Source organism: Oppia nitens, unplaced genomic scaffold, assembly GCF_028296485.1.
Source record: "Oppia nitens isolate AA-2021 unplaced genomic scaffold, nextdenovo-longstitch-racon4-pilon3 scaffold5_pilon_pilon_pilon, whole genome shotgun sequence".
NCBI classification, from domain to species: domain Eukaryota; kingdom Metazoa; phylum Arthropoda; class Arachnida; order Sarcoptiformes; family Oppiidae; genus Oppia; species Oppia nitens.
This window is the reverse complement of record NW_026533243.1, coordinates 3,797,549-3,825,262: the sequence shown is the minus strand read 5'-3', so window position 1 is coordinate 3,825,262 and position 27,714 is coordinate 3,797,549. Positions and strand designations below refer to the sequence as shown.

Here is a 27,714-nt window from a genome sequence, read left to right as displayed (position 1 = left end):
ATACTACAAAATATTTTAAAAATATGTAGTATACATATTTTAGTAAAATTGTCATTTACACTAAAATAACACAGTATTTATAATAAAACATACAGATATTAAACAAATGTGATTATGTTTATCTTTAAGTCAAATAAACAAATATAAAAAATATAAAAATCTAAAAGAAATCAAAAAGAAATTTGTCAAAGAGATCCTTAAAATTATTTGTTATTATTTTCTAAATTGATATTTCTGTACAATTAATTTTATAGTATTAAAAGTTAATAAWATATATTTTTTAATATTATAATCAAATAAACAAATTGAAAGTGTAATCTAATGATATAATTTTTGAAAATTGTTGGCAACAAAAATATCTTTGACTTATTGTTTAAATTATTTTTTTGAAGTTTTAGTTTATTTAATTAATATATATATATATAGTATCAATAAAATAATAAATAATATTATGACAATTTAAAAAATAATCACTATCACAAATGATAATTTACTTTTTATAAAATTTATATAAAAACTGTTTACTGTATGATTAGAACTTTAAATTTCAATTCGACATAAATTTTTTATGAAAGATATGTTTATTTTTGTTGAAAAATGATTTATACATTTTTGAATAAGTGTTATATTATTGAAACGTTTGTGAAGTCATAAAAAAGTCGATTCCATTTAGAAATTGCTTTCAAAATGATTGCTTTAATTTCATCCATCCATTCGTTATTTTTAAAAATTATTTAAAATGTTGCCAAATATTAAATATGATATCTTATATACCTTATAATGAATACATTTAGCTATTTAAACAGTATAACAAAATAAATGTTATTACTAACATTTTTATTGTGTCTATAACACAAACAATAAATAAATGCTTAAATATTTTCAAACAAACTTTGAAAAAAGTATATTTTCTGGAATCTATACGAGTGTTTGTGTGTCTCTATCTATAGTATGCTTTTTTGTGAATCTCGAAATTCTGACTTTAGATTCGGTTAGAACATCGAGAATAAGGTATAGAGGAGTCAATATAAAAAAATAATCTCTTCATGAATATCGACAAAATGTACAYAAAATGTTAACATTTTGACTATTAATTCATATAAAGCTTTCAAATGTAGAATAGAATTGTCTTAATAAGTGTTGTTTAATGTTGCCGTTAATATAGTCAAAATGGCCGACAAAGTTATTTTTAAATATTTTGAAAGGAGTTAAATTAGAAATAATGATGTATAGTATAAGATAAATATAATATAACCCATAATAACTAAATTATTTTATCAAATTATTATTTTACAACTCATATTGACTAATGATTAACAGCAATGAATATTTTGGTTATAATACGGTATGACTCATAAGAAGTAATTTATGTCATCAAAGTTTGTTTCTGGCAATGCTATATAGCATACTCACTGTATTATTATTATTAATAAAAAATACTATTGTTTTTATAAAATTATAACATTTAATATGATTAAAAGTTCAATTTTTATTATAAATATATTTTATTTACTAAAATAAACTACAATTTATTAAATAACACAACTATTATATTTTCTAAGCAAAAAATATATATTTATAAGAAAAGCTGTTCACTGTATTAATATTTTCACTGAACATTGTATTGGTTTAGATATCACTTCAAATACCACACACATTACCAATAATTAATTATACTATAAATACAATATATATTGTATTTTTATTTCATTTATTTCTATATGTGGTCACAGATAACACAGTGATTGATAAACAGCAACTCTTGAGTATATTTATTAAATAAACTGAAGAGTTATATTATATCCTAATATTAAGTGTCAAAACCTTATTGAAATGACTGACAATTTAAGAGTAGTTTTATTCTTATATTATTATTATATAAATTGGATTTATTTCATATAATTTAATATATTTTTTCTAAAAATGTTGACAGTATTGCATAAGAAATATTTCAAAATTTAGTTATTATTTATTGTATATTTATATAAATATATTTGAATATAATTAAATACCTAATGAAAACGTAAAAATTATTATGATATAAATATTTTATTATAAAATTATATGTAATAATAATTTAGTCAATTTCTATCCATAAGTGTTACGTTAAAGTGATAACCATTACTCTAATATCATAAGTGGAAACACCTCTTATCTTAAGATTGTATGAAATGTGATAAACTGATGGCATAAATGTGTCAAATATTGTCCAAATAGTAAACCTTATAAAGACTATCACTTTTAATGTCATACCATTGATGTTTGAATGAATGTTTTCGTTAAATATTAGCGAAATCACTTGTATTAATACAATAGTAAACCAAATGTTGAAACACTAACTTTTATTATAATAATCAGCAATAATACCAAACCATTTGCAAACACAATCACACAATTGATGTCATTTGATAAATTCAAACCCTACTTATTATTAGTGTCTTGATTTCCAACTAAAAAAACTATTTTGTCGGTCTAACGCTTTTCATGAGTCTTAGTATGTCCACCAAACATGACCAGTGGACACTATTACCGAAATTTTATTATTACTATAAATAACTATTTCAATTATTTTGAAAAATATAACAATTAAACTGTAAAACATTATATGTAAAAATACAAAATATTAGTTACAAAAATTAAAAATTTAATAAATAACTATTTCAATAATTATTAATCAATACTTTACTTATATATATATACCATACTATTATATTTCATGAAAACAGATAATGCATATTGACATTTATAATATGCTTATTACACTTACTGTTATACTGTAATTATTTTTATAATTAAAATAAAATAAAGTAAAATAAATTTTAATTATTATTAAGTAAAATATTTCACTAATCTATTATTAAACTATAAACTTCTAAATTATTTTTCTATTAATTTCATTAAAATAAATAATTTTTTATAAATAGTTTACATTCACATGATATCAAATCAAGCGAAACATTTAACTTTTTTCTTAACATTTTATCGATCCCTTTGTAATGTTTGGTTAAAATTTTTATCTAATGAATAGTTGGCCTTATATTGGATTATATAAATTTTGTAGTTTTATATTATAAATAAATTATATATATATTACATTCGACTAGTTTTTAAACAATTTTATACATAATTTATAATATTTATGATAACCATAACAAATTGAATCGAAAGTTTAGTTATTTATAACAATAATAAAAAATTAGTAATATATGAATAATATGAAAAACATTTTAAGGCTTAATGTTTGATAAATTGGTTAAATTCAAAATGTGAATTAAAAAATATTTTTAAATAAAATTAATGATTACTATTAATAATACAATTTATAAAGATTTTCAATGAAAACATAAATGCATTGATTGTTAAATAAGTCTTTTATGTAAACATTTTCTGTTCATTTATTGGCATTATTCACACAATTTCATCATTTAATGTCTTTCAGAAAATTTAATAAATTTATGTTTTACAATACATTTGCATTTAAATCTATATGAATAGTGTTAAAAATCTATCCATTTTTTAGTTTTATTTGCATAAAAATTAGAGTAAATGCAATAAAAAAAATTGACAAATTAACAAATAATATCAAATTTTCTAAAATTAATAAAAACAAAATTAGTAATAAAACCAATTTCAATATTAAATAACTTAAAACAATATTGTTTTAGATTTGTTGTTTGAATAATAGCACTTATGTATCAGTAAGTGTACTTAATTTAGTTAATTTTTGATATAATTAACACTTCAGAAAAGTATTTACTAAAAATTCATTTTATAAATAAATGTATAATTAATTGTAATTAATTTAGGATTTATACTAAATGTTTAAAAAAATATTTGTATATTTACTATTAAAACACTAATTAAGTAAATTCTTTCAACTTAATTATTAAATGTGGTATTAAAGTCATTAAACATTTATACCGTATAATACTGTATATACCGGTACTGTACTGTAAATTCATAGCAAACAGTATATGTTTGATACCCGCCATCTCTCAACATTTAACTATAATATCTCATTACTTGTCTTTATTATACACTGTATATACTGTATACTTATAATTCAAAGCTATTTTAATAAATTTCATATTAATCTCGGTTTAATTAGACTTTTATAATGAGATCTTATGGCTTAATTAGTTTTTCTAATTAAATGAGATGAAACATAATGCTATTGTGTAATAAGTTTATAAATATTATATAATAAAAATATTTTGTATATTTTATATTTTTCTAATTTTCTAATTCATATAAAAAGTTTTGTAAAATATTATAGTTTGTTTACTGTAATAGGATAATGTAAATTTGTTATTATTTTAATTATATTTTGTTATGCAATAACAATGCAATTTCTTTTATTATTTATTAAATAATTAGAAATTTGTAAATTTTTGCAAATGACATAAAATATTAATATTCTATACATTTGTACGACATTTGCATTTCAATAAAAATATTTTCAATTTTAAATCATAACTTAATTTTATGCAAATAGCTGTTCATTCTTTCTTTATTAGTAAAACAAATAACAATAAATTATTTAATTTCAATTTAGTGTTTAATATATATATATATATATGTTTAAGAGATCAATTGTAATTTTTTGACATTTATATAACAATGCATATTATGAAAAAAGTAAAAATTAATAATAAATAAAACAAAAACATTTGCACAAATCATTGCGTTTATAATGTTTTGGTTGCTTTACATTGTGTGGCTTTTGTCATAAATTTTGGTGATTTTGGTTAAATGTCTATATCTTATATTATGGTTAACTACTGTATATTATACTCTTTCTATTATTGTTGTCTAAAAACAGTCTATAAATTCATTGAACAGACAATGAAATAACTAAAATATTAAGTGAGTGTGTATTATGTTGTATACTGTATACAGTATATGTCAGAGTAAGAGATTTACGAAATTGTTATTTACTTTTAAAAAAATTATATAATAGTATTATTAAGAGCAGTAAACTAAAGCAGAGTGTGTTTAGCATATATTTTATGACCATTTTTGCAGATTTTCTTTAGCTTTAAACTGAACTCTAGTTATTGATCGCATGAGAGACACATTTACGTAATATTGAAGACATGAGACTTCATATTTGTTTACACTTTACATACAAGTGTTGGCAATAAAATATAGAAGATTGAAATGATATGAAAATATTGGTATATATAATAAAAATTTATTTAAAAAAATAATGTCAATACTGAACTTGTATTTGTATGATACAACATAAACTATTTTGTATGACCAAAAAATTTAATGTCTATGCAAATACAGCGTATGCACCATAAAAAACAAGTGATAAATAATTTTTTCTATTCAAATATCTGCTTAAATATAAACTTATACTATATTTGACATTTCAAAGTACTCTCAAACAATACACTACAATACGTGCTCTTAGTCTATGTAAATGTCGGTTAAATCAAAGTATCATTATTTATGCGAATATTCTGTTGAAAAATTTTCGCTTTCTTTCAAAACAATTTTTCATTTATACTGTATATAAAATAACAGAATTTAATGGTTGACAGAAATGATATTTACCGGAATCTCTTATGATATATATATATATATAACACAATTTTAAATATTATAACATTATAGACAACTAATAAATTTAGTCAAAGATTAGAATAAAAATAGTTTTTCTCTTATATTACATAATTAATAATTCATATTTATCTGAAACTAATAATAGTTCAAAGTTTGAATGTTAAACTTAGACTATAATTATTAATATATTATATAAGATTGTTTCGTATTTTAATATATTTTTTATTATTTTTCATTTGTGAATATAAATTATAAAAAGATAATGATTTTAATGACTATTGGTTTGGGTGTGGGTTTATTTTACATATATATATATATATATATATATATATATACTGTATATATATTACTTCAACTATAAATTACCGTTTATTACAATTATTTATATAAAAATATATTTTATATAATATGCAGATAAAATCAATACTTCATTTCACATGTCTTTGAAACGATTACTAAACTATTTCAATATTTAAGTCTCGGATATCTCGTTAAAAAAAGATTTTTGTTGTTGATTGATAGCTAAATGATTCACATTTTATTATATTTATAATAACTATTTTTTATTATCTTATTTTTTAATAATTTCAAATCGGAAATTCTTAAATAATTATAAAAATATTAATTTTATTATTTCAACAAATTTGTCACTAATTAAAGATAAGTTAATTATAAGTTAATATTTAAAAACTCATTATTTTTTATGAAAACTTCTATTAATTTATCGATATTATCCTTTGAAATATAATGTTCTCTCATTTATTATTAGATTATTATTCTATAAATATTATATTATTAGTAAATATCTGTATAAATATGTTTCCCGGAAATATAAAACTAAAATCAAGTTTTAAAGTTATTTTTTATTACATATGTTTGCATATACTGTATTTAAATGTAAATGTGCAGTATTTGTGAATTAATAAAATATCAAAATAAACATTATACTAAATTATTTAAAGATAAAGTAAAAAATTACTGAATTTATTTGTAAAAAAATTAATTATTTTAAATTACTATTATCTCCTATAAATTTAATAACAAAATTGTGTAAATCAAGTCGTCACTGCTTGTCATGAATGTATTTAATTTTAATCAATTGATTAATTTATTAAAGAATAGTTTATTTTAATAAAATTGGTATTTTAAAAATTATTAAATTCAATACAATTTAAATAAAAGCTTTTTGAACTCATAAAATATAAATAAATTTCAATATAATATACACATACTCTACAAATGCTATCAGTGTTTTATACACAAAAAATCATTTATTAAAATAATGGCTACAAGTTATGCACACTTTAATAATATAAAGTATTAATAATTTAAGACAATATGCAAAATATATCTTTTTATTATAAACATTATGAAATTTTTGTTTTATACAGTATATAAATTTACAACATATATATCAGTGTTGAGCAAAAGGGGTAGGGGTATGTCAAAAATACCCCCATAGGACTAAAATTTTTGGATTGTATCCCAGACTTTTTGATCAAATCGATAAAATTGTCGATTAAAACGATGAGAAATGATTCTATATTTCAAATTTATAAAAATTAAAATTTTAGCTAATAATTGTTGATTAAATGTTTTTATGTTTTTATAACATATTTAAATTGAATTATTTAATAAAAATTAGTAAAATAGTTTAAATTACGGTTAAAATTTTCTCCCATTTATATGGAAATATTCAGGAATTTGGTAAACTTTTTTCTTGACCCCTGGATTTCGAAATTTTGAAAAATTGTTGTTTAAAAATGCAATAAAAATGTACACCCACTCTATACCCCCCCAAACCAAAACCTTGATTAACCCTGATATATATATATATACTGTATTAAATAAAAATTTATTCCAATATTTTATGAAATAATTTAAGTATATAATAATAAGATTCAACCTAAAAATTGCTATTTTCTTAAAAAGTTTTCAAAATACTACAATAAATGATAACATAATACCTTTGGACGTATTTTTATGCAAATAGAGATTTTTAAATTAATAAAACAATTGAATATACAGTATAATCAAAATTTTTAAATATTTAATATATATTTTTGCATAGACATTCAATTTAAAAAAATAAATTATTAAATATTGTATTAGTTATATAAAATGTTATTAAAGAGGATTATTCTGTTATAATACAATTTTTATTATGCTTAAAATAATTTATATATTTATTTAATTATATATTTATTAGAGATGTCTTCATCATTAATATTTAAATATACTATTAATACAAATCTATAAAAAAGTTTATTTTATTTTTACAGAAAGTGAACACTCAAAACGTAATACAAATATTGCAAATAAATCTAATTTAGTGAATGTCAGCGATGCCAGTTGTCAGGTATAAAATATAATTAATAGTTTTATAAATTAAAAATTATTGAAAAAATTTAAAATAAATTTTTAAAATTTAATTTAAATAATATTCAGATGTTATACATATATTTATTAATATTATATGATTTAATAGGCAAACATAGCTTATGAAGTGATAACGTATGACAGCGACGATGAAATGGTGAAATCGAGGCGCGGAATACCATTCGGTGGTCTTCGCAATAAAAAAGGACATCCAATATACTCGAGGGAAGACATACGCGAACAGTATTGCATCACAAGGAAGGAGTTGGATGTCTTGGAACAAAATCTTGGCAACTCTTCGGCCGCCCGACTCTTCGGATGTCTTTCAAGTAGAGATATGCCGGACAGTCAGTGCAACAAAAACTCATTTTTATTGCTCTCATGTGTTCACAAACGAAAAAATTCATCAAATTTGATGAAACACTCGGATTGTAACAAAAGGTAATTAATTAGATTGTCTTTACAAAACATTTTCTTATTATTATTACTTAGTTATATAAACATCACATCTAATGAATGATAAGATAGCATTAATTATGTGGTGTTTTCAAAATGTTAAACAATGATGTATTGATAGTATAGTATTGAATAACAATACAAGTTATAGACAGTAAAATGCTGAAAGAAAATACTGTATATTATATAATATATATACAGTACATAGTATTCATTATATTATGTATGACACGGAAGTGTCATTTAGGGACTAATCAACAACACATATGACTCAATACTTGAATGTTTGCAATGTTAACGAATATACCAAATCTTAATTGAGACCAAATAAGACCAAATAAGACCTTTATATAGCATTTATAACTAAAAATGATATTTTATTTATTGTTATATAAGTTTATGTCTTATATAGTATATGCCATAAAAACTAATGTGACTTTTGATGCAATAGTTTGCAGCACTTAAAGTCTGAAAGCATTGCTAATAAAAGTGAAGAAGAAGAAAGTGACGGAGGATTTCGGCAACACTACCGACCATATAGTGAGACACTATCGGGAAATAAGCAAAAATATAATCATTTCTCAAATGATTTAAGAGATAATAAGCAAATTTCAGCTCAAAATATCGGCGATGTTAACGATTCTGGCCTAAAATCTAACTACAGTCGATCTAAAGTAAGGTTACATCAATCATATAGTACCGGCTCTCAAGACACTAATAGATCATCAGTTAAGTCATCAATATATCCATCACAAGTAATGTCTTTATAAATCTTTTTTCATATATTTTTACCAAATATTTAAATTATGCGTCACTTTTGTAGACAATATTTTCAAAATTAAGTGACATTTAAATCGATGCCTAAATTTATTACTTATATACACAATAGTGTTATAAAATATATTTTGTTAAATAGGAAACGCCATATAACTCGTCCACAATGTCCCAAACGTCTCACAGCGCCGATGAGCTTAGCATTGACCATACGAGTGGTCAACAGCAGTGGTCATCTCAAGATCATAGCTCCAGAACAGGTGATGTGACGTATGACATATCATCCAAAAAACACGTGTCTTTTGATTCCGGAGATACATCTAAAGTGCGGAGAAGTGTTACTTTAGGTGCAAGTATTGCAGCCATTCCTGTCACCAGTATGTCTGGTGGTGTGAGACAGCATTTAGCTCGTAATGCAAGTCCGCCATCTATTTCGCTCACATCTGTGTCTTCCACAAGAAAAGATATGTCACCACCGGTTGCATCACAGGAACGACTTCTAGGTTTTTGCCATTTCTTGAACTATTAATCTAATAAATATTATTTGAAACAACAAAATCTGTTTGAATGACGGAAAGAAAGAAAGAGAGAGAGAGAGAGAAACTCCGCAAAAGTTCAACAAAAAGCTTAAATTCAATATTGATTTCTGTGTTGTATTCAATTTCATTAATAACTCTGTTTTCCTTTTAATTTTGTTTGATTTTATTATAGTCTCAAATATCACAAACTATTGTTTTCCAGACAATCATTGGCATAAATATCTCAGCAAAAGTGGTTTAGCTCTCAAATTTAGAGTCCCTTTAAAAGCAATATTGCATTAAATTTCTAGTTTTCTCTCCTCCTAATCATAAGTATTGATTGCGATGTTATTCAATGGCATTTACTTTATGTATATATTTATTGATTTTTTCTTATCTCTCTCTCTCTCTCTCTCTCTCTCTCTCTCTCTCTCTCTCTCTCTCTCTCTCTCTCTCTCTCTCTCTCTCTCTCTCTCTCTCTCTCTCTCTCTCTCATTCATTCACTTATTCACTCACTTTGTTTTCTTCCACTATTCTCTTGTTATTATAATTTTCTAAACATTTGATCCATTTTTGTGATTATGATTATCGACTATTTTCTTATGTATTTTGCAACCAAAATTTCAGATGCAGTTTTAAAATTTATTTGATTTAATTAATATATAATTATGAATTAAAATTAACAAATAAATTAGTTATATAATATATAAATAATTAATTATTAAAAACAAATATATGTATATACTGTATATAGTGTTACTTAATGTAACAGTGGTATAAAATGTAATTAAAAATAAATATATATTACTTAATAGGGACTAAATTATGTCAAAGTAGTGAAAAAAATGTTGTGAGCCGTCACCGATCGCTATCTCCGTCCCAATCATACACACCATCCCTGTCCACACCGTGTCGATTGGTTCGCCGTGTAATCATGAAAACACAGTCCACACAAACCGATGTGACTGGTCTGACAAAGAGTCGATCTTCGCATTCAATACCCGCCTATTTGACACTATCTCCACGACGTRCCAACAATCAACATAGACTTCAGAGACGAAGCTTTGACTTGAGAGTGCCCACAACACCCATCTCATTATGTGAATATCACCAGAAACTCATCCTAAGACAAGCAAACAGTTGGGCAGAGTGTGAGGCCGAAGCACTGGGATTGCCATTAATGAAGTCTCACTCAGACCACGGCTTTATTTCCGCCAATGAATTTAATGATGAGGTAATGCAAGTATTCATTGATGGTAACTATCAAACTGGACATTCTTCTGAATCTAAGTTTAGAGACATTCCTCCCTATTGTGATAACCATATTAACCAACAACCATACGAGCCTTTCCTTCAGACAGTAAAACTAAGTGTCAAATCCTACTCCAATGATGAGGTTTTTATACCTAAACGACAAAAAGATATTGAAGGAGAAGGTATTTATATTTTATTTATTTTGCAAAAATACAATAAATGTGTTATTCATACTTTCAAATCACGTTTTGCTGATAATCAGGCAATATATTAGACGGATGTCTTGTGAGACGCCATTCAGCCAATGCAGACTTGGCTGCAGAACCATTAGGTTGTGTTCCCATAGCATCGCCTCCACCGGGATTTGGTGATCCCATAGAAGTGTTTACTGAATCAGATGTTAATATTTCAAATGATAAAGAAGTTTCTAATATAGAACTATCACCTAAAAAATCAAACTCCGAGTCTAGTCATGCAATGATCACCGATGATGGCAGTGACTTAGTATCGTCGACCACTACAGATATGGATGACCTCCAGTCGAGTGCCAATAACTCAAAAGTAAATGAAATGTATTTTAATAATATTGTTTAATAAATTATATTTATCGTTAGATGACCACAAGTTCTCCAACTGTGGTATCAGAGCTTAATCCAGACGTGCCCTTAACACCACCATTAATGACAAGTGAAAATATAGATAATATACCAATGGATTCACCAATAAGTCGACTAAAAAAACAATTGATGGACACTTTATTATCACCGGAAAGTGAATCCTCCAGTTTCCACACTACGTCATCAACAAACAGTGCACCTGAAATGTCTTCAGACAAATCCGAAGAGGTTTTATGTGCTGAAGTTTGTGGCGAAAGTGAAATACAAGAATCTATAGATAAAACAGCGTCTCCTGAAAGTGATCAGCCATTGTCTCACGACTCAAGTTTTTCACCATTTGATATGAGCTCAACGCGAACTGTTGTTCAAAGAAAATCTGATCCAAACATCGATGACAATGAAGTGTTTTATCAACAGGAAGGAGTATGTTSTAATTTTTTGTGAATATTTATTATATAAATTAATTTATATTTTTATTTAGACAAAGACTAGATCTTTATCCGTACCAATCATTAAAAGGCCGACAAGTTTTCAGTCTAAACGACCATTACTTAGATCTGATGAGACGTTTGACGATAGGAAGTCTTCGTCATCATCTGAAGCCTCAATTCATATACAATCTCCTCATTCACCAGAATCTATAGCATCGACTCATTATAGCACTAATGTTGAAGACGTTGACTCAGAATTACAAGATTTGACTCCAATAGCTGAAGTCTGTTCATCTGATCCGTCAACAACTGTTGAACCCACGACTGTTGTTGAGTCTACTTCTCCAGCAATCAAACCTACAATTCCTCCAAAACCAAGTTATTTATGCAAACAAACTGTAGACACACTTCTAGATATTGAACTTGAAGTGACTTCAATTCAGTCAGATAAAGAAATTATTACTGAAGAACCTAATAATGAAGAACCAAATACCAATACTACTGATGATGATGTCGATGACGATTTCAAAAGTATTATACATAAAAAATTGCTTGACTTTAATTCAAAATCTGAAGAACTATCTAAATCAATAGTCTCTGAAAGTGAAGAAAACGTTGATAATAATGAGGAAAATGAAGATAATATATATTTTGGACCTATTTTGAGACGATCACTATCTGGAGAATTATCGACTGTCTCTGAAGTATCTGAAGAAATGAGTGCAACCGGATTTGGTCTGCAAAATACTATCTCTTCATATGAAAGGGAATCATTTGGACCGGTATTAACCTTATCAGCTGATGGCGTYTCATCAGAAAACATAGCCATACATTCTGGTGCAACGTCTCCCAGTTTGGCGGACAGCACCACATCCGGTAGTTTTATGATCGACGCCAGTGTTACCGAACCAACATCTGGTAGTGAATCCAATAGAGTCACTATTGGAAAAGCTGGTAGTCTTCCATGTATTCCCACACAAACCATGACTAATGTGACTAAAGTTGCATCAGAAGGAGGAGTGGGAGGTATTATTATTTTATATATTTAAAAAAATAATAATTTTAATTATTGTATAATTCTTTTGATATATTAGTCGATACAATACCTCGAAAAACCAAAACTGAATCTACAATTACAACTGACTTAGAGATCAACGAATCAACTCCTAAAAGATATGAACCGATTGTGGGTCAGCTCATAGATTTGACAACAGAGTCATCACAAGCCACTGAAAAAGATATTGAAAAATCTGAGTTTTCATTACAACATCAGAGCTCTCAAGACATCGATGAAGAGTCGCTATCTTTTGATGCACTCAATCATAGTTTCTCATTAAAAGATGGACACGAAGAACTGCAACAGATTCATATTGAAGAAGATATGCAAGAGATAGAAGTAGACAGTCAAGGATTAGCTCTTTTACAGGAGTTATCTACATCTGAAAGCACTACAACTCAGCATTTATCAGATATTAAAAAGAGTAGCATTCACTCAGATGATGGTATAATTGAAATAAATAGTAAAATACAATATATGTCAACAAATTTGTTTTATTTATACAGAGAAACAATTGTCAAAATCAATAAAACACAAGAAGAGAAGTCACAAAACTGTGTCCACAAATCAACGCAACTCTTCCAGTGAAAGTCATACACTGTTATCTCAGGAAGAACTCTATATAATGCAGAGGAGGGCCCGATCTTTAAGTAGAAGTCCTGAGAAAGGATTTGATTCAAAGTCGCCGACCGGTCATTATTTTCAGTCCTGTAGTCACCATCACTTCACATGCAGTCAATGTGGAGAGTCAGCAAACAAACACATTATGCCGTCAATACTCAAAAGGTCTAGACTAGAAAGGACTGGTATGCTATCGACAAATTTTTTTATTAATGTTATAAATAATTATATTATTTTAATGGTTGAAGGGATCCCCTATTTGTATCGAAAATCGATGACAATCGACGACATATATTTTAGCTCCGATGAAGATGAAGAAGACGCTGGCGTTCATACAGATAGCTATCGATCGGCGCTTTGGGTTTATATCGGACATAAGGAAGAGATTGCTGTCTGGGGTCACAGGAATCCACTTCATTCATGTGATGACAAATCATTGTCGAGATCAGAGTCTGATGAAAGTACTCTTTCGGAAAAGGGATTCAAAAAACATTACGAAGCCATTACACACCGTCTCATACATAGAAAGGCGTCCATCGAAATGTATAAACGAATTCTTAACAGAACTTTTGGTAAAAATATATTTTATTTGTATTTATATATTATATAATAACAACAAAACATTGAAAATAATTATTAATTGTTTAGCCATAGAAAAAACGCTAACTATAGTTAAAAGTAACGGAGAATTTGGATTTCGTATTCATGGCAGTAAACCAGTAGTTGTTTCGGCCATTGAAAAAGGTATTTAAATCAAAAATTACATATATATTTACTGTATTTAAATATAACTAAATATAAATATATATATATATATATAACGCTATTCAGGTACGCCCGCAGAAATTAATGGTCTAGAAGTGGGAGATATTATTGTGACAGTCAATGAATGTAATGTCTTAGAAGCCTCTCATTCAGATGTAGTCAAGTTAGCGCATACGGGTGTGTATAAAATTTTGTTACATTATTTGAAACTTAAAAACATTTTAATAATAAACAATATAACTATTATTTAAAGGATCGGACACTCTTAAGATTGAAGTTATCTGTACTTCAAAGTCAATTAAGAAGAATCAGCCTCCAGTAGAGCACGACATCATTATGAACGGCTATCTCTCGAGACTAACGGATAAATTAGCCGATAAAGAGAAGGTCGATCACAAAACAAAGTCTGATGCCAACAGTCAAAGCGATGGGACCAATAAATTTTGGCGAAGACGTTGGTTTGTCCTTAAATCAGACTATTGTTTGTATTGGTATAAAACTGCTAATGTAAGACATAAAATATATTTTAATTCAACTAATTTTTATAGAAACTAATAATATTTGTTTTATAATATGAATTGTTTAGAGTACTGAACCAATGGGTGCTATATCTCTTCAGGGCTATTGTGCCGGTGTTTATAATGAATCACTTTTTGGTCAATCATTTGTCTTTCGTCTGATACGATACGCGTCTTCCCATAAGTTTTTCGCTGCCAATGATAACGAAACTGTCGGACAATGGGTTTATGCTTTGAATCAGTCGGCGACTCATATTAATCAAGTAATGCTATTATTTTATATATCATATACGGTATAATATAGTATATTAAAAATATTACTTTATATAATATCATTAATTATTTATTTAACTTACATCAATATAACTTTTAATATCTCATAAATAATAGTTATTTTTATATTAATTCGTGACTAATAAAGTTTTTCAAGTCATCCAATATGTAAAATAATAATATAATACTCAATAAGAGTTATTAAATCAAATGTCATTGTTTAGATGGTTTAATGTTTAATATTTTGGTTTAATTTAATCTTTATATCATACATAAATTATTTATATAATATATTTGCAAAGTAGAGTACTGTATATCCTAAAATATATTTAACATTAATATTTAAATATTTATAATTATATAAAATACTGTATTTAGACATACAATACAATACTGTATAAAGCTTTGGGTATAATTATAATGTGAACTCATTTACTATCAAACAGATTGATCCATATATTGATTCAACTCTTCATAACATCCATAAGAATCCATTATCATTGAAGCATTTGGATTGTTACGGATATTTGAGTAAATTTAGTAAACGGAGGAAAGTGTGGCGACACCGGTATTTCGTACTAAAGGACGCCTGTCTTTACTTCTATGCCGACGCCAACTCTAACACAGCTTTAGGTAAATTATTTTCTAATAATTTTTGTTTTTCTATAAATCAATAAATTTTTATTTTTGTGTAAATTTGTGTCATATATTAATTGATTGAAAGAAAGAGTCTATGTATGTATGTTTGTTTGTGTATATCTTATATAAATTTATTATATATTATATAATATACATTATATATATATATATATATATATATATATATATAACTTAACTATGTCTACTAAAAATAGTTTTACTTGAAATATAGGTGTATTTTATTTACATGGTTATAAAGTACAGGCGTGTCCTATGATTGGTAAAAAACATACATTTGAAGTCATTCCTCCCGATCCTAAAATGAGATACATTTGGCTTCTGTCCGAATCGGACGCCGACAAGAAAAGGTGACCGCATTTCATATATATTATTATATTAACAAAATACCGGTATTTGCAAAGTACTGTATGAGTTATATATATAGAAAAACAAATATAAATTTGAGTAATAGTTGTATAATTATGGTTCACTGGATACCAACATAAAACAATTGCACGCATAGTTAATGTAAACATAACTTATCTAAAAAAACTGTGTGATGTCTAAAATAAATATAATAATTTAGCTTTTATAATATATATATATAATGATACTTTACATTAAATGTCATTAAACTCATTAAACGAAATAATGTTATTGATATTTTAATTGATCAAAATAAATTTTAAAACAAGTTTCATAATTTGCTTAATTTATCAATATATTTTACTTAATAAATTATATTAATTTACATTTATTTAAAATATATATTCAATTTAACAGATGGTTGGCAGCTCTGGAATATTCAATTGACAGATGGATAAAATTAAAATAGAAACTAAACGCTAATTTTCTAACAACTAATTTAATATTTTTAGTGATATTTATGAAAAAATTAATAAATTATATCTATTACCGTAATTTGTAATTTTTAATTAAATATACARTACAAGTATATATATATATTTGCAATTTATTTGGCATTTAATACTGTATTTAATTTAGTACATTCATCTATAATTAATGTATACTTGTTTTAGAAATGTATTAGTTAATTATAAAAATTTTTTACTTGATGTTATTATAATAAAAGTTATATTAAAATTAATTATTAAAAAATGTCCATGTTTATTTTGCTAGTCTTGTTAATACTGCTAATCCCTTTTCATGTACCGGTAATTAAATTATATTAATAATATTTAAAAATTTTATTGCTTTTTAAAATAAACAATTTTATGAAATATTACAAAGAATTACTTAAATTTAATATTACAAATAAATTCTATAAAAAATTCAATATTAATACAAAAATGTTTAAGAATAGTGTAAACCTTTGGCTTTATAAATAAATGTAATAATAGAGTAAACAATCGCTTTAATGATACCGTATTATTCAATATACAGCCCAATACAGTGCAAAAGTGTGTACACTAACAGTGCATTTACCGTATAAATGACAACATTTTAACACCTTATCACTGAAATTTAGTTATTGCTATTAATAATTAAGATCGTAATGTAAATTTTGTATATGAATTAATAAATAATAATTAATTATAATTAAGACAAAACAGTTTTCAGCTTATTTTAGTAACATTTGCGACAATTTATGTACAAATTATGAAACAGTGAAATAAAATTCAATCAATGTTTCCACAATTCATTATAAAGTTGTACAACTATAACAATACATAGTCTCGTATAACAACCAATTAATGATAATTTAAAATTATTGGTAATAACAATCAATTGCTGTCATTGTCAGGAAAGTCATATTTAATGTATTGGCGCTGTATTTCGTGGTATAATACGGTAAACATGGGATTAATACAAATTGTAAATTTTTTTATAAAACTGTTAAACAATTCAAAAGACAACAAGTATTGAGCGACTTCTTAAGTCAATAAGATTTAAATCAAATGATTTCAATTCTTGAAGCAAAGATTCTTCTCATAAAATTTGATAACCGTTTGCGGTATCTTTTGGTTGGCCTCTTTAGCGGCCACCAAATCGGCAGAATTAACGCCTTTCCATTTGATAAGAAACATGAGTTCTCCGTAAAGAGTGGTCGCACCGCATATGTAATCGGCTTCGAGTTGTCGATCAAAGCCTTTCAGCTTTGATTTGTCTATCACTTTATCTGGTATTTGGTCCATCTTTTCATCATTTGGGCAATTCTTCAATTTCCTATTTGTTTTATTGTGAGCTCTTTTAGTTGTCGTCACCGAATCGGAAGTGTTGCCATTCTTTTTGATGCCTTTTTTATTCATAATATTGTCTTTTGTGTTGCTTTTGGCTGATATATCACTCAACTTATGTGTGGAATCTTCTTTAGCGACACGAGTCGTGTTAGCGATAACTTTGTTATCATCGATGAGATAATGATTGGCAGTATTGTTATGACTGTCGGTTGTATTCTTCAGTTGTCTTTCAAATTGGTCGACAACTGAACTGCACTTCAGATTCTGCATTAGGTTTTCCTTCAGTTCCCATGTATTGTCTGTTTCATCGAAACCTTTCCATTTGACCCAATACTCCACTTTGCCGTTACTGTCAACTCGTTTGTCCACAATTTTGTCGATTTCAAAGTCATCTTCTTCGGCCATCGTAAACAATTGTCACAAACTATTTGGTCAAACAAATCAAATTGTCATCACATCATATCATAGCATAACTTTCAAATTATTACCGATTGATGTGTTTGTGTGTCCGACACGTGTGGCCACAAGTGATGTCCAAATCTTGTGGTCGACTATTATCTAAACAAACGACGAGTCAGTCATTCATTCAAAAGACGAGAAAAACAATGCTTTGAATCATTGATTTCATTGGTTTTCATTGTTTGCTATCTTATGGGTGGAGACTATCAGTACATACGTATAGATGACGTCAAACACATAACACTTATTGTCAGTCAATACATACATACAGTGACCCAAAGGTCCGCACTTTTAAAGGTCCGCAACATTTAAATAACATTTCAATTGCAATACTTTTATTCATATAATTAACATATTATAACAATTATTTTTTTTACAAACATTTTATATTTCGAAAATAATATCAAAAAGACTTAATTTAAGTTTTTTTTGCTTAATTTGAATCATCTGATGAACCCTTGATTATTACGGTTAAGAATATTCTGTGTATAGAGAGGAGAGAGAGAGAGAGAGAGAGAGAGAGAGAGAGAGAGAGAGAGAGAGAGAGAGAGAGAGAGAGAGAGAGAGAGAGAATTTAATAGTCATTTAGTATTGATTTTTGGATCAATATATAGATATAGTAGTGAATCGTAAAACAAGTGCTGAGGTATATAGAGGGTGAGGGAAGTAAAGTGAATATATTTTGTGAGCCAACGGTGCGATCGATTGCTTCACAAATCTCTAAGTCGTTGTATTTTTTTATACCATCGAAGATATCATACGATTGTCTTTCATTATAGAGCCATAAAATTGTGTGTCGATTGTAATTAATATCTTTAAAAGTTTTAATTAATTTTTATTGTAGTGTTAGTGTTTGGCATAAGCCGTCAAAATGTAAGTAAAGTCATATTTATTTTATGTTTTTAAAAACTGTGTTAATACAATAGATGATATTTATGATATTTTATACAATAGTAAATTTAAAACAATTATTGTATTATCATTTGTTTTAAATATCATAGGCCTATTAATGCTATTTTAATATCAATCTAATTATAGCTATTTTATTAATGTCTATTTTTATTAATATTATTATTGTTTTATATTTATAAATGAATGTTATAAAAAGTTATAATTTTTACTAATAATAAAAAATTAATTTTTATATATAATATTAACTGTCATTTAATGAATAATTATTTTATCATTGAAAACATCAGTATTATTGTCAGTAATAAAAATCTAATGTAAATAATAATAATTTGTTTAAATAGTAAATCAACAAAAATTGAAAGAAAGCCTCAAACCTCTGTTAAGGTGCGAGCGATGCCCGAACAGAGTAATGACTACCGGGTAGTAGTGTTCGGCGCCGGAGGGGTTGGCAAATCTTCAATGGTTTTGAGATTTGTTAAAGGTTTGACATATTTTTACATTTATTCATTTAATTTATATTTACAACTATTATTTTAATACTTTATTATCATTTATTTCTGCTATAAAAACAAATCTAATACAATGGATAGAGATTTCCATACAATTAACATTTTACTGTGTTTTTACTATACTTTTATATTATTTATTAAATAATTTTTAAATAATGTTATTTATTTAAGTTGGTTATTATTTATAATATTCACAAATGCTATTATTATTTAAATGTTGTTTACTGAAATTGTTATAAAATTTTAGTAAATAAACAATTCAAAGCATAGTATTTTATATACCTTATTGTAATTGCAGTAAATTCAATTTTAAGTTAAATTTTAGAAATATTTATTGTATATAACTTTTGAATTTATTAGATTAATTGCCAATAAATATTTTGCAAACAACTAATAAGTTAATAAACAAATTCTAGTTATAAACGATTTAAGATATAAACCTTATATTTTTACAATAATAAATTACTAAAATAAGATTTATATAATTTAAAGACAATAATTGTATTATTGTTAGTTATTTAAAATTGATAAAAATACCATATTATTTAACATTACATGATATCAACAATCAACCAAAAAGACAATTGTTTATAAAATGATAAATGGCTATTAGAGTAAATAATTATTAAATGTATAAATTTATCTTTATTTATGATAAGAGTTGTATGTGTTTATGTTAATGTATAAAATAAACTTAGTATTATTTGTTATAATAATTATAATATCTGACACAATCTCCAATGTATAACAAAATACAAACAAAATTATATGTGATGTAAGGTCAGGCAAATCTTAGTCTTTTAAGTTGTATTTACTTATTAGTCATTGAAATTGAAATAATTTTATAGACAGTTAGTGCAGATCCTTGACATGAAAAATAGTATTCAAGTTTATATACATTTTTATGTATGTATGTGTGTGTGTTTGTGTGTGTGTGTGTGTGTGTGTGTGTGTGTGTGTGTGTGTGTGTGTGTGTGTGTGTGTTTGTGTGTGTKTGTGTGTGTCATGTATTTGATTGTTTGTCTAAATATGTGAAAAACAAGGCTCTAATTCAAGCCGCGTGCCATTGAATCACATGTACTGTACTAACAAAAAGTCATATAAGAAACAAAATGTATGATTAGTTTTATTGTTGTTAGTAATAAAATAATAATTATTAGTATAGTTTTGTGATATACAGTACAAGTCATAAAATACCAATGAATTTAATGTCCAACTTTTTTATATCAATAAGCGATTAATTTAATTAGTAAATGCTTTTTGTAAAATTTTCTGTAATTGAATGTTGTTTTCACTGTTTTCTAACAGCATATAAACTATAATATATTAATGATATGATATCACTACTGTATTTATTTAACATTTGACTACAATTGACTTAAAAGCCACTTCAAAGCAATACACAGTCACATAGACATCACTTTCCTTTAGTTTATAACACAATATAATCAATAAAAATATATAAATTTCTTGAATTTCATTGCCAACAAACTGTTTATATTATAACAAACTTTATTAATATTTTATGATTAAACATTAAAAACCAAATAAATTACTTAATCAAATATATTGCCATATACTATTGCAATATTTCATAATATCTAAAGCTTAATTTAGATAATTTGTTTTTTCTAATTTTTTATTATTATTATTTTCTGTGCCACCATTAACACCATTAAAAATTTTATTAAGTGATTATTATTTATGAAAATAACAAATTATTTCTATTTTCTTATTAAAAATATTGTATAGATTACATTATCGCTAATTATAAATTATAAATTGCTTCTTTTTAAATTGTTTAATTTGTTATAAATTTATTATAAAAATATTTCACTATTTTTATGACTTATTTTTATTTAATCTTTAAGCATTTTTCCGGATCTATTTTTAATTTTTTATATAATTTAAAATTCAAGAATATAAATTTATTAATATTATAATTTTTGTGTTATTGTATTTATAAACTATTATTAGTTTATTTCATTCTATTAATACTTTTAATTAAAATACATGCAACATGTATACATATAATTAAAATTAAATTAAATAATATAAATAAAAGTTTTTAAAAGATATATTAAAATTATTTTTTATTTGAGTTTTTATAATAATTAAAAAACTTAGATAATTAATTTTTTTACATTATTTTGAGTTTAGAAAATATTGAAAAAGATAATTTTCATTAGTAGAGTCTATTGTACAGTATATTTATATGAATTTGTTATCATAAAACATTCAAATAAAACATTTATGATTCAACTTATGAAAGACATTAATATATATATAAATAAATGAGAAAAAATGAAAGAATTATTGATTTTGGTGTGGGTTTTAATGTAAAGTTCATAACGTTATATCTATTATAAATCATATGTCTTATCATTGAATTTGAAACTTTCTCCCCACTCATGAATAATATTTTTATAATAAATTTCTGGATATTTGTGTTACATTTTTTGAATAAACACTCGTCTCTTATTATTATAAAACACATTATAATGTTATGTCTAATTTAGTTATATTTAATGATCACAAAGTAATCTATGAAAATAAATACAATGATTTGTAAAATACACAAAAATGTTGAATAGAAATTAAATTTATTATTTTAGTGACACACTTTTTTATTTTTAATTTAAAATTAATCAATTGTATTTTCTAAAGCAAATATTACACTTAATGCTAAATAAATATATTTAATATAATTGAGTTTTTGTCACTACAGTAATAGCGTTTATATTAGTATTTGTAAATATAGAGCAAAAAATAGAATAGTTTATAAGTGTGTGGGCTATTAATGTAAAAGAGTAAATTCACCATGCTCCAATTCTAGTGATTATTTCAATTTAAAATGGCCTTCAATGATACCAACAAATGTTGGGGGTGGATTAAATAATCTTAAATAATATTATAAATTAACATTAGTTTACTTTTATTCAATTTTTACAATTATTCAAATATAATATATTGTAATAGAAAATAAAACTCAGTTATATACTATATATAATAAGAATATAACGTTACATAAATTATATATTTACACAAATACATTATATACATATAAATTTGTTGAGATTATAATATAAATTTAAAATAAGTCTTATGAGTCATTGTTATTTAATCTTTAATATTCATTTTAATTTAAAAAATAAAAAAGTTTTGCAAAGATATTTAAAGACTATAATAAATAAATATTTATAAAAAATGTATATTTATAGAGTTATTTATTGCTAATTTATTTTTTTCTAAAAATCAAGTTTGTTAACTCATAGTTATAAAAATTATAGTAAATATTTTAATACAAAAAGTTCTGATTATTTTAATAGAGATTAATAATAATTAACAAATGTTTATAATACATGTGTTGATGAGAGTCTAATTTAAGCAGCTTTTAGCTGTCAAAGCAAATAAATTGATAACCGTTTGAAAATAAGGATTATTTGAATACTGAGAGCACTTTATTTTTGTATAATTTATAGTATTATACAATTCCATAGATTTGATTAATTTGATGATTTATTTGAGCATATGATGATTAAACATGGCTAGACGGGACTAAACATAATTAAAGTAAATGTTTAAGATATGTTGATTTATATCAATGTACACGTATATTGTCAATACAATAGTTAGCTTATAAATACTGTATAAAATTTATATTAAATATAAATCATTAGTACTATAAACTGTATATGTAAACGGTGCTAAATCCAGTAGTATTTCACTGTTTTATAAATTATTATAAAATCTTTAAYTTATTATACAGTATATTATTTGTATTTTGTGTATATTATATCTGACTAACTGAAACACAAGTTTGATAACAATATTACTATAGGTTTCATATCAATTGAAATTCAACACATGCTTTAAGAAATTAATAAAAACATATTTCGGGAATAAAATAATAAAGTCAGAGTTCAGTCAATGAATTACATTAAATAAAAATATATGTTTTGCTTAAAAATTGCATTAAATATTCAAACTTTATACTGATGTTGTGATCTCATGATGTCGCAAAAAATAGCAAATTTTAAATTTGATTTTATTAAAAAGTTAATTTTAAATAATCAATGATATAATATCTATTAACTTCAATAACATCTTAAAATTTATTCAGCAATTTTTCAAATTTTTCGGCCAACAACTTTTTCTGTTATAAATCGAAAAACTCTTCGTTTCCCATTTTGACTTCTTCTTGATTTTCGATTTATTTGCCGCCTAGGAAGTGTTACATTGATCGAAACAAATACTAATCTGACAAAGCAATATCTGGTCAATACAATGATTCATCAACGGTTTTAATACATCATATAAATCCGTCAAATTTTAATTGTAAACAAAATATTGGAAAATTTTTATCAACTTTGCCTATTGTTTAGGAGTGAAATCATAAAGTAATTAACTTAATTACAAATATCCTATGTCAATTTAGACTAAATTCCTTTTAATAGTTTATATATCATAGCCGGATATTAATCGAATTTATTTTTAGAAAAACTTAAGATTTATCACCACTAATAGTTTTTATTTTTCGTTTTGAATCTTTGATGATTTTCCCGCGCTTTATTGTTTCCCACGTCAACACCGTTTTCTTTTCATAACTTTCATTAAAGGTGACTAATCATTTTATTAACGGCTTTAAGATAGACATCACTAATATTTATTACCGCCATCGATGGATTAGTTTTGGGACAATATTCAAATTTTATCACAAATCTTATCTGAATGTCATGAGAGTTTAAGCAGTGTAACGGATCCATTTAAAGTGATATAACAAATATTTCTTAGCATACTTAAAGACCAATAATCTATGTTATATTTTATCAAAAAATAAATTTAAAAACATTGCTAGGACTATTACAAAAATAAAATTACTTTTAAAAATATTTTATGCGACAAGAAGAGATCACACTATCAGTATAAATTATTACGTTTTTGAATTAATAAACATTTAGTAAAGGATATTAAATTTTAAAAAGAAATAAATCACATTACATGCTGTACTGCAGTATACATACACTAGTATATTGACAACTATAGTATAACTATAATAATTACAGTAATATAGATACAAAATACTGTATAATAGTATAAGTTATAACATTAGATAACATAATCTATTATTTAGATAATGAATTCAATATATCATTTATTATTATATATCAAAAATAATAATTATTATTATATAACATAAATTTATTAGTATTAGAAATTGTATAAAATTAATGTTTTGCTTATTTCATTGAAAAATTACAGGAATACTAAAGTTATATAATAAGACATGAAATATATATATAAATTGCAAAATAGGATTTACATAAATATGATATGAAATATAATAGATATAAGATATTTGTGAAAAATGATAACATTACTAAACTCTATTGAATTGCTATTAAATGACATATAGGCTAAATCTTACTTAAATATATTACTTTGAATAATTCAATTAACAACACTTTATGTATTGACCTACAAAATCGTAATTTTATTTATTTTTTTTGCAAGATATCTACTGTATTATATATAAAACATACAATTTATTTGTTAATTTATTAGTAAAATTAACAGAATAGTAATACTGTTTAATGATATCAATAATTTTAATGTACATAAAAGTAAGTCACTGATAATAAAAATAATGAAATAATGAGTTTACAATTACTATTCTATTGCTGTTTATGTAAATATTTAATTATTAATGACCAATCACAGTTTTAAATAAATTTATTGATATAATAGTCTGTAAATTAAAATATCTTAAATTACTATTTTAATTAAATTTATAAAGGAAATATCAATCTTAAATTAGTTTTGCAATAATAAAAAACACATGTTTGAAATACACAACATTTAACGTCAAAACAAAATAATTATGATTTTTGTTAACGAAATTAATACTGTATTATACAATATATTTATTATGAATAATATTAAATGTACATAATTTTAGAAAAATATTAGTAAATTTTATTATTAAGTTTAGTGTAAAATATTTTGGATCGTAAATTTCTTTTATTGAGAGCTAAGATATAATAATAAATAAAATAAATAAAAATTTTATTTTATACAGTAATAAAATGTTAAACTATAAAGTAAAGAAATATCTGTATTTAAACTGTTAACAAATATTTTTTAATATAAAATTATAAATTAATTTTAATATAAATAATAGATTATATGTTTGAATATAAAACATTAGATATTTAACAAATAAAATTGATAATTAATGAAATCTGTATTGTACCTAGGCACATTTCGAGATTCCTATATACCAACAATTGAGGACACGTATAGACAAGTGATATCGTGCAATAAAAATGTCTGTACGTTACAGATCACCGATACTACCGGTTCTCATCAATTCCCAGCTATGCAAAGACTTAACATCACTAAAGGACATGCATTTATGTTGGTTTATAGGTATTCAGACATTTATTTCAATTATATTTAATTGAAAACATAATACTTAGATATTATAAATTCAATTATAAAAATATAGTGTTTATGAATTTATAATTAATTTTATCCATTAAATAGTATTACATCCAAACAAAGTTTAGAAGAACTGATACCAACATATCGTGAGATAATTGAGGTAAAAGCGGGAGAAGAGAATCTGCCGATTATGTTAGTCGGAAACAAATGTGATGAAGATGTCAACAGAGAGGTCACCAATGATTACGCCAACGAAATGGTCAGCAAAATACTGAAGGGCTGTGCCTTTATCGAGACGTCAGCCAAAACAGGACACAACGTTCACGAGGCGTTTCAGGTAATATATTATATATCCATTCAACTATTGATTTATTATTATCACAATTTCAATATATAACATATCGATTTACAAATTGTATATAATTTCTAATAATAACATTAATTTTATTAATATTACTCRTGACTGTCGGGATAAAAAAAATAATTATAGACAACAAAAAACAATTATTGATTGTTTTGCCAAACGTTTACGTACTGTATATTTGTTTTTTGATTATAGGAGTTGCTATCACTGGACAARAGTCGAAACATGTCTTTACGTATGGATCTGAAGAAAACGAGATCACAAATAAGGAAAGAGAAATTAAAAGGTCACTGTTCTCTAATGTAGCCATCAATTCATCAATTCTACAATTTTGACTATTTTTTGTGTCTGTGTGTGTCATATATACAAATATAGCCTCAGTTTGTTTGGCCAATCACTTGATCATCATTTTTAAACAAATATGATTTTATTAATTAAATCAATTATTATTATTATTATTATTAAATCTGTTGTATGATCTAGTGATCCAAAAATACAAAGTATTCTAATATTATATTAAAAGATTGAAAGACTAAAACAGTTTTGTGAAGAAAACGATTGAGTCGTTTTCAATATAAAACATAATAAATTATTTTATGCAAAGATTTAGATAATTATAAAACAAGACAATTATAAACGTAGAAAATTTAAAAATTGATATAACTTGTATTGATAACTAAATAAAATCATTTATAATTTAAACTTAATTGTTAACAATACTGTTATTGTTTAGAATAAATTAATTAATTGGTATAACATTAATATATGTTATATTAAATAAGGAAGTGTCAAAAGATTAGGAATGGGATTTAATATGAGTTTTATACAAATAGATTTTGAATAACTAAAAAATGACAAAAACTTTAAAATACAAATTATAAAATAGTTGTATAAAACTTTTTTGATAAATTATTATTAAAACAAAGCTAAATATGTTGAATAATTCATTAGT

The 27,714-nt window shown here is 24.5% G+C and overlaps 3 protein-coding genes across 4 annotated transcripts; 2 read left to right on the top strand and 1 right to left on the bottom strand.

Annotated features, from left to right (window-relative positions):
* The first annotated feature begins 5,274 nt into the window (after nucleotides 1-5,274).
* On the top strand, nucleotides 5,275-16,721 carry LOC128961508 (uncharacterized). The gene is made up of 20 exons (XM_054307754.1): nucleotides 5,275-5,293; nucleotides 7,854-7,930; nucleotides 8,060-8,391; nucleotides 8,858-9,161; nucleotides 9,323-9,683; nucleotides 10,514-10,932; nucleotides 10,990-11,134; nucleotides 11,215-11,513; nucleotides 11,567-11,992; nucleotides 12,051-13,026; nucleotides 13,095-13,502; nucleotides 13,564-13,863; nucleotides 13,927-14,250; nucleotides 14,327-14,422; nucleotides 14,510-14,620; nucleotides 14,697-14,950; nucleotides 15,030-15,224; nucleotides 15,681-15,867; nucleotides 16,106-16,241; nucleotides 16,657-16,721. The coding sequence occupies exons 1-20, from the start codon at nucleotides 5,275-5,277 to the stop codon at nucleotides 16,706-16,708; spliced, it is 5,421 nt and encodes a 1,806-aa protein (XP_054163729.1). The 3' UTR covers nucleotides 16,709-16,721.
* A 735-nt stretch (nucleotides 16,722-17,456) lies between these two features.
* LOC128961817 (chromobox protein homolog 3-like) lies at nucleotides 17,457-18,724 on the bottom strand. Its single transcript, XM_054308100.1, has 2 exons — nucleotides 18,563-18,724; nucleotides 17,457-18,498 (listed from the first exon to the last, which is right to left on the bottom strand). Exon 2 carries the CDS (start codon nucleotides 18,477-18,479, stop codon nucleotides 17,799-17,801), a length of 681 nt encoding a protein of 226 aa, XP_054164075.1. The 5' UTR covers nucleotides 18,480-18,498; nucleotides 18,563-18,724; the 3' UTR covers nucleotides 17,457-17,798.
* Nucleotides 18,720-27,154, top strand: LOC128961818 (GTP-binding protein Di-Ras2-like). Of its 2 annotated transcripts, XM_054308102.1 has the most exons (6): nucleotides 18,720-18,830; nucleotides 19,378-19,406; nucleotides 19,787-19,926; nucleotides 26,212-26,383; nucleotides 26,501-26,735; nucleotides 26,958-27,154. In XM_054308102.1, exons 3-6 carry the CDS (start codon nucleotides 19,839-19,841, stop codon nucleotides 27,066-27,068), a joined length of 606 nt encoding a protein of 201 aa, XP_054164077.1. In that variant the 5' UTR covers nucleotides 18,720-18,830; nucleotides 19,378-19,406; nucleotides 19,787-19,838; the 3' UTR covers nucleotides 27,069-27,154. The 2 variants fall into 2 exon arrangements, with proteins under 2 accessions (XP_054164077.1, XP_054164076.1); XM_054308101.1 differs by lacking the exon at nucleotides 18,720-18,830 and having other exon boundaries at nucleotides 19,194-19,406.
* The last annotated feature ends 560 nt before the right edge of the window (nucleotides 27,155-27,714 follow it).

Bases quoted from the DNA above. Each gene is read 5' to 3' on its own strand.
- LOC128961817 (XM_054308100.1), bottom strand. From the start codon at position 18,479: ATGGCCGAAGAAGATGACTTTGAAATCGACAAAATTGTGGACAAACGA.